The sequence below is a fragment of the Labrus mixtus genome, chromosome 5, assembly GCF_963584025.1.
Source record: "Labrus mixtus chromosome 5, fLabMix1.1, whole genome shotgun sequence".
NCBI classification, from domain to species: Eukaryota; Metazoa; Chordata; class Actinopteri; order Labriformes; family Labridae; genus Labrus; species Labrus mixtus.
In genome coordinates this window covers 16,366,329-16,375,246 of record NC_083616.1, presented here as the reverse complement: position 1 = coordinate 16,375,246, position 8,918 = coordinate 16,366,329, and the positions used below count along the sequence as shown (strand labels likewise).

The 8,918-nt window shown below is 42.0% G+C and overlaps 1 protein-coding gene across 1 annotated transcript; it reads left to right on the top strand.

Annotated features, from left to right (window-relative positions):
- Positions 1-927: 927 nt before the first annotated feature.
- med27 (mediator complex subunit 27) lies at positions 928-8,472 on the top strand. Its single transcript, XM_061038228.1, has 8 exons — positions 928-1,155; positions 1,769-1,913; positions 3,455-3,585; positions 4,636-4,729; positions 4,960-5,067; positions 5,152-5,193; positions 5,275-5,352; positions 8,230-8,472. Exons 1-8 carry the CDS (start codon positions 953-955, stop codon positions 8,362-8,364), a joined length of 936 nt encoding a protein of 311 aa, XP_060894211.1. The 5' UTR covers positions 928-952; the 3' UTR covers positions 8,365-8,472.
- Positions 8,473-8,918: the final 446 nt, after the last annotated feature.

Below are 8,918 nucleotides of genomic sequence, written 5' to 3'. Positions count from 1 at the left end.
GGACGTTGTGTAGCTGTCAACCATTAGGCAAAAGGCCACGCCTCAAATCCATGTCTTTGCCTATAATTCTACAATGATTGAAGTTAAGTGGAGAGAGCTTTCTAATATATCCAACTCCATCGTTGGGCTTCATAACACCTCCTAAGAGACCAATGGTTGATGAAACTGACACTTTGTCTATTTAGACAGTCTATGACTCAACTTTATTTTTTATCCCGTCACACATTTTTCTATTCTATTCCACTTTCTCTTCAGAACAGGGTTCTCGGGCGCTGGTGGCGCAGTGGTTACTGCGTGCGCCCCACGTATGGAGGCTGTAGTCCTCCAAGCGGGCGACCTGGGCTCGAATCCAGCCTGTGGCTCCTTTCCCGCATGTCATTCCCCACTCACTCTCCCTGATTTCCGACTCTATCCACTGTCCTATCTCTCCATTAAAGGCACAAAAAGCCCAAAAATAAGTCTTTAAAAAAAAAAAAAACAGAACAGGGTTCTCATTTATTACCAATTTGAAAGTTCCTTTGAGAAACTTTAGGGGCTGATATTAGGGGCCTTGGCTATGTTGACAACACACTTTTTTACAGATTTTATCCTCTGATTTCTGACTAAATAACATTTATTCATAATTAAATATATCAGTCAACATAAATCTTTTCAATGGAACAAGTAAAAAAAAGGGGGCTCTTTTGGCAGGGTGTGCCCCACTGCAGCATACAATTGAAAAAATAAGTTTTAAATATATGTCTCTTTTAATTTTGCTGTTTTGCAGATCATGCAGTCGCATCAATATTGATTTCAGTTCATATCTATATCTAGATAAAAACTAGTCACGTGAGGTTTTAATATTTACAGTCTATGGTTTTAACTGACTGACGAAAACCACAGACTGTAAATATTGTGACGTCATATCTGCGCGCCAGCGGGCCCGGCTTCAGTGCTGAGAAAACTAGGGAAGATGGCGGACGGGGTGAACGTCGGAGTGAATTTGGATGCTTTCTCCCATGCCATCAGCGGCATCCAGGCGCTCCGCTCCAGCGTGAGCCGTGTGTTCGAGTCCCTGAAGGATGGCATGAAGAACCGGGAGACCCTGGAGGGTCGAGAGAAGAAGTTTATCGCTGAGTTCCAGGACAACCTGCAGGCAGTCAACAGAGACCTGAAGTGAGTCTGAGCTGATGTTTATTAAAAACTCAGGCTGTGTGAAGGCTCGTATCCCAGCAGACTATATTCATATTTAACACTAAATAACACAGAGTCTAAAAAAACCTCTCAGAAAACACATGTTGTTATGAGAATGAGAAAGATTTAAAGCTGTGTTTACATCCTGGTAGATCTGTGGTGAACACAACACTGAGCTTTGTGTGACTGTACTTTAATGTTTCACTGTATGGTTACAGTCACTGATACATCAAATGTGACTGAAACATTAGTAGTTTAGTGGGACAGTCTGACACCAGAATGATAAAAGCAAAAACCCAAACGTAAAGCCAAAAACATAAAATTAATCTGTGTAAAGTTATCGTTTTTCCTTTAATTGAGCACAACACTTCAATATGAAGAAGTGGAAAGCAGAATTTGAAACAGCTCCAGTTACTTTTCCTGTTAGTTTTCAGTACTTACGATTCAGGTTTGGCTCTTACAAACAACTTTGCCTCTATCGATACCTGTCGGCCTGCCTCAATCCCCTCTATCTATCTCTGTGCACATTATAATCTGTTGCTCTGTTTCTCTCTCCACCTACCTGCTTTTCTTTCTCCATCTGTCTTTCTCTCAGTGAGTTGGAGCGGCTCAGCGGTCTGGTTGGTCGCCCCTCAGAGTCCCATCCTCTCCATAACAGCGGCCTTCTCAGTCTGGATCCAGTTCAGGACAAAACGCCTCTCTACTCACAGCTGCTGCAGGCCTACAAGTGGTCCAACAAGGTAAACATGAGCTTACATTCTATCACGCTGACAGGCTAACAAGTTAAAAGGCTTACAGGCTACGGTTTGTGTGAACTCACTTACTCTTAACAAAGTTTGCTAGTGGTTTACTGATACAGATACTACACTGAAGTCGTCTTTGTCAAGATGAACCTTTTGTTCACATTAGTGGAGAGAGAGATTTCAGTTCTTATTAAATAAAAAAATAACACGTGTGTATGTTTCTGTAGTAACGAGCTAGTCAACTTTAACAGCAGATCTATTATGGAGGCGGGTGCATACAGGCCAAAACGATACAAATACACTTGCCATCTGTTTTTACATTATGTGATGCCTGAGGAGAAAACGTGTTGTTGCGAATCAAAAACACCTTTTTTAGTGTTACAGAGTGACATCAACTACAAACGGCTACACTTGAGAACAGCAGTATAAGTTAACATTGAACAGGAGAGGTCACACAGCGATCAGAGTTATAGAAGAGGGATGTTTCAAGAGTGGTTCTCAGCACTGTGTGTCTGACAAGTATACGAGAGTCGGAGGGGGCCCAGCGAGCCGACAGTGTGCAGCAATTACTGAAACGAATGCTAAAGTGGGTTGCCAAATAGACTATGTAGGAAACACTCAGCAATATTTATACTGCTGTAGACACTCGACACATTTGCCTGATGTGTAGGCAGCCTCTTGGGCTACATAGAAAAACCATAAAGGGCCACTGTTTGAAAAGGTCTGCTGTACCGACACTGCCTGGTTCACTATTTGCTGTCAACAGACGCGGAAATTTCCCTCTGTGAAGAACACTTTTTGTTTTAAGGAATGCAGTTAGTGACCAATTGAAGTTATATTTGACCCCTGCAGCGGTACAATGTGAGGGGACTCTGTGGGGAGTTTGGTGGTAAGTGTCGTTGAACATCAACAAAAAACTCGATCTCAGTGATCATCTTTATCCTGAGACAACACAGTTCTCTCCTGATGGGAGCTGTGTGTTTCAACGATGAAAGTGACCCTGTACTTAAGACATGAAGGGTCTCTGGTAATGTTTGTGGTATATATAAAAAAAAAAGGATTCATACTCTGTGGACTTTGCAACCTCCAGATCTCATCCTAGTTAGACAACAATGGGTGATATAGGACTCTCATGTGAGACAGCGCACCTTCATTTAAATATTAAATGAGGAAATATATTTCAGAAAAATCCGTGTTCATCCCTCCAATCGAGTTCAGAGACTTGAAGAGGCTCCTCTGTGTCAATACAAGACTCAACTCATCTCTTTGATCTGAAGGGATCTTCAGCTGATTAACCAGCTGCGACCCTCTCTCCGCTGTACCTTTGACAAATGACTTCACATTGTGTGACTCTTATTGATGTCTGTTACCATGATAACCACCCTCCATCAGGACCCACTTCTCTGCTGTTAGTGTTTCTGTCACACCTGACACACACACAGCTGATCCACAGCCAGGAAAACCTCTGTAACCTCACACACACACACAGTACAGGATGATGATTGTGATATGTTTCTTTTTTGTATTTCTCTGTGTAGTTGCAGTACCATGCTGGTTTGGCCTCCAGTTTGTTGAATCAACAGTCACTCAAACGATCGGCCAATCAGATGGGTGCTTCAGCCAAGAGACGACCCAAAGTCCAACCCAGTACTCTAGTGTTACCTCCTCAGTAAGTACTGCAACTCTAATACTGCTGTCACGCATACTGCTTTAATACTGCATTTTTTTATTTAACCTTTATTCAACCAGGTAATTAACCCATTGAGATCAAGATCTCTATCACAAGGGTGACCTGGCCAAGAGTGCAGCTGCACACGTCATAATAAATGTATAATGTGTCCTATGCTACTGACATAATGCATCATTTTTATAAATAGTAATTATTGTAATAATGACATAAATCATAATGTTTGTAATTATCACAATGCTGCAATTCATAGACTACAGACACACTACTGATTCTCTGCAGTAATCCACACTTTATAGATAATTATAATACTGCTGTAGTACACATAGAATCTGTATTTTCTCCACAACCAATAACCAGCCTGAGGCCACCTCAAAAGGTGTCCCAGTCTTGTTTAAAGTGGACCCAACTCTGTGTTTTCTTTGTGCCTAAAATTCAAACAAAACAATCATTGCATGGTATGACAGACCTATGATATTCTTATAAAGTCAAAGGGAAGGTATGAAAAGCTGGGCGACCTCAAGAGAAGTTTGGTACTATCACTTCATCATTTCCATTTAGGGGTTGACACAGAAATACTTCTATTTCTACCATAGCTCTACCTGTCGCTCATTTTTCACAACATGTTGTTGATTTACAGTCTAATGATTCTACTAAGCTGACGATGCTAATAGTTCGTGTTAGGCTAATAATTCTCATCATGCTGGTGATATTGATAGTGATTAACATGCTTGTAATGCTAATAATTTATTTGAGCAAAAATGATCATTGTGCTAATTAACCACTGCTCACCATCCTATACTATGTCATGTTTTAATTGTCCACAATTAGGTTCTTCTCTTTGACAAGCTACCTATCAGTCTTTATGAAAGCACATTGTAAACATTCAGAGTGAAAATGAACAGGGACTGAACTTAAGGGCAGTATTTGATTAGTTTTTTCATTTGAGAACCAAACAAGTGAACTACAGGTCTTGATTAATGTGTGACCTATGATGTAACGTCCCGTATCACTGTATTCCTCTGTGTACAGGTACGTGGATGACGTAATATCTCGGATCGGTAGGATGTTTCCAGATATGACCATCGAGCTGTTCAGACCAAACGGAACATCTGCTGTACTGCTGGTAATAAAACATGCATTTAAATAAAACGGACAGGTGTGTTCAGACCAGAATACCTGTATGTATGCATAGACGAGGAGGCAGGTCTGTTCTGACAGGTAACAAGTGTTTGTGGACAAAGAACAAGGTATCTGCTGCAGTCTAGGTAATAAATGTGGACAAAGCATATTACATGTATTCATACTTTAGACCAGGTAGCAAATGTATGTCTGTCTCATCTGCTTCCCTCTCAGGTGACCCTTGGGAAGGTGTTAAAGGCGATCGTTGTGATGCGCTCACTTTTCATTGACAGAACGGTTGTTCGAGGATACAACGAGAATGTTTACAATGAGGATGGAAAGGTGAGACCTCTGCCTCACCTGACAGGTAACTTGTGATACCTGTGTGTTAGTCTCCATTGTAATCTGTCTGTCTGTTCCCCTCAGCTTGACATCTGGACTAAGTCTCAATACCAGGTGTTTCAGAAGGTAAGACTTACCTGTCCTCACCTTAACTACTGCATACCTGAGCTGAGTGAGCTGTGATCTGATTGGTTGTAATGTTGCTAGGTAACAGACCATGCCACCACCGCCCTACTGCACTACCAGCTGCCCCAGATGCCGGACGTTGTGGTCCGATCCTTTATGGTGAGACACTGGTCGATAGTTGTGTCAGCTGTCCTTCATCTGGCTGTGTCTCTTCCTCCCTGTCTTTCTGGCCCTGTTCACACCTTGTATTAACATCCATCCTGGGTGATCTGATAACAAGTGGGTAGAGTTAATGCAAGCTCGGAATGCACCCCCCGCGCATCATGGGGACGCTGATGGATTGAGATCCGATAGCTCAGACCACAGACTGTACGGAGGAGATCTGACACGTATTTATCGTGTAGTGGTAGTGGAGATGCTCATGCATCCGGGGCAGCATTAAAGGCTTAATATGCGATTTTTCACACTTAAATGTAATAGAAATCAAATATATCCTCTGAAAATAACTCCAGTGTTTCCCCTACCATTATATTAGGGGGGGGCGGCCCGCAACCCCCGCCCCCCTTGATGGTCAAGTTCATTTTATTTTCTATAATACAGTAAAAAATACAAAAATACAAAAAATACAGTAGTCGGCTTAGTTAGTTGACTTAAGACTTTTCTGGGCATGTCTCTCTGTTACTCAGGGGATGCGCTGTTAGCATGCTGCATTCAGGGGTGCTCAGACAATGAGAGATGCATTCAGGTGCGCTCAGAAACGGGAGCTGCAGGAACAAAAACTAAGCTGGACGGACCGTTACAAGTTCAAATAATTGTTCAGTTGTTATATTGACTGCTGTCATTAAAAGAAACACATGAACACCATTATTCCTTTAAGTATCTGCGGCGCTGTCCGACACCCCCCCAGAGCTCTAAACCTAGGGGGAACACTGAACTCTGTGAGTCATGACTGTCTACAATGGGTGTAGCACCCGAGTCCCTCTGTCTGTGATGCTTTCCGAGTTTTCCGAGTCCTATCTTCACTTTGTTTACATCGCCAGGACGGCCGGCCGGCTCATCCCCTCGCGTATAAAAGTTGCTTAATTGAGGGACTAGAGAAAAGAAGAATACCATACTGTACTCACCGCTTAATTGAATGTCACGTAAGTGTTTCTAGATCACGGTCATTTCGGGTAAATTTACATGCAGTGTGAAGATACGAGCGTAATAAAGATCGCTAGCATTAGCATGCTAACACAACAATGCAGAGTGAGTTGTTTTGGTTTCATGCTGGTGCTCAAGGGCGACAGCTGCTGGATCAAAAAAATCACATATAAAGCCTTTAAGGACCAACGTCTTAACTGGGAGAACAATGCTGCCTCCCGCTGGGTGTAAACTACCACTCATTTAGTCTTTTACAAATGGACAGGCACTTAGTTTGCATGGGAGGCAGGTAAATGAGATCCAAATTCTGGAGTTCAAGACCATGCATTGTTAATGCAAAGTGTAAATGCCGTACTTAAGTGCTATCCACTTTTTATCCGGTTACAGAGGATGGATGTTTATGCAAGGTGTAATCAGGGCCTTCTCTCTTTTAGACATAGTTTTCTTTAAACGTAGTTGCAGAGCTACTATAAAGCTCTATCGGTCTGTCTCTCTATCTACATGTCTGCCTACCTGTATGGCTTGTTGCAGAGCCATATTAAAGTCTTCCTGTCTGTCTTTCCACCTTTCTGTCTCTCTGTAGAACTGGTTTCAGAGCCATTTTAAACTCTTCCTTGCCGCATCACTATAATCGTCTCTTTATAGACCTGGTTGCAGAGCTACATTAAATCTTCCCTGCCTGTTTCCCTGTAAACCTGGATAGACTGTATTAAAGTCTTCCTGTCTGTCTCTCTACCTGTCTGTCTCTCTCTCTGTAGACCTGGATAGACTGTATTAAAGTCTTCCTGTCTGTCTCTCTACCTGTCTGTCTGTCTCTCTCTCTGTAGACCTGGATAGACTGTATTAAAATCTTCCTGTCTGTCTCTCTACCTGTCTGTCTCTCTCTCTGTAGACCTGGATAGACTGTATTAAAGTCTTCCTGTCTGTCTCTCTACCTGTCTGTCTGTCTCTCTCTCTGTAGACCTGGATAGACTGTATTAAAATCTTCCTGTCTGTCTCTCTACCTGTCTGTCTCTCTCTCTGTAGACCTGGATAGACTGTATTAAAATCTTCCTGTCTGTCTCTCTACCTGTCTGTCTGTCTGTCTGTCTCTCTCTCTGTAGACCTGGATAGACTGTATTAAAGTCTTCCTGTCTGTCTCTCTACCTGTCTGTCTCTCTCTCTGTAGACCTGGATAGACTGTATTAAAGTCTTCCTGTCTGTCTCTCTACCTGTCTGTCTCTCTCTCTGTAGACCTGGATAGACTGTATTAAAGTCTTCCTGTCTGTCTCTCTCTGTAGACCTGGATAGACTGTATTAAAATCTTCCTGTCTGTCTCTCTACCTGTCTGTCTGTCTCTCTCTCTGTAGACCTGGATAGACTGTATTAAAGTCTTCCTGTCTGTCTCTCTACCTGTCTGTCTCTCTCTCTGTAGACCTGGATAGACTGTATTAAAGTCTTCCTGTCTGTCTCTCTCTGTAGACCTGGATAGACTGTATTAAAATCTTCCTGTCTGTCTCTCTACCTGTCTGTCTGTCTCTCTACCTGTCTGTCTGTCTCTCTCTCTGTAGACCTGGATAGACTGTATTAAAGTCTTCCTGTCTGTCTCTCTACCTGTCTGTCTCTCTCTCTGTAGACCTGGATAGACTGTATTAAAGTCTTCCTGTCTGTCTCTCTCTGTAGACCTGGATAGACTGTATTAAAATCTTCCTGTCTGTCTCTCTACCTGTCTGTCTGTCTCTCTACCTGTCTGTCTGTCTCTCTCTCTGTAGACCTGGATAGACTGTATTAAAGTCTTCCTGTCTGTCTCTCTACCTGTCTGTCTCTCTCTCTGTAGACCTGTATAGACTGTATTAAAATCTTCCTGTCTGTCTCTCTACCTGTCTGTCTCTCTCTCTGTCTGTCTCTCTGTAGACCTGGTTGCGAAGCTACATTAAACTCTTCCAGTCTCCCTGTCAGCGATGTGGTCGTTTTCTGGCGGATGGACTTCCTCCAACATGGAGGGATTTTAGGACTCTGGAAGCGTTTCATGACACCTGTCGCATGTAGGGGGGAAAAAACACTTCTAGTCTATCTCTTTATGTACCTAACGCGTTTGGGTTTTTTTGTTTGTATTTTTGTAAAGAAGTTTTATTAAATTTTGATTTAATTTTCTTACAGCTGTTTCTTTGAGTGTTTTCTTTGTCCGTTCCAAAACCATCTAATATGACTAAACTTTGTTTGAAACACATGGAGAAATACAAAACCAATTCTCATTTAAACAAATGATGCAAACTTACAATAAGTGTATGTGATGTAGAAAAATAACTTGATTGAGGACTTCATAAAATATGAATAAAAATAAATATTTTTGGAATGACATGGCAGCTGAACTTTCAATAAACCGAAACTGATCTTTCATTCATTAAATATTGAATTATCACCTGGTCAGTTAAGATGGGGTCATATTTTATAATGAAGCCACTGCCAGTATCCTGCAGCTTAGAGACCCTTCAACTATAACCATTAACCTTCATCAATTATTGATCTGCACCTTCCCCCAGAGGGAAACAGACATGTTCTTTTCCACAGTTGGAAAATTAAAAAATGTCTTGGCAAAATGA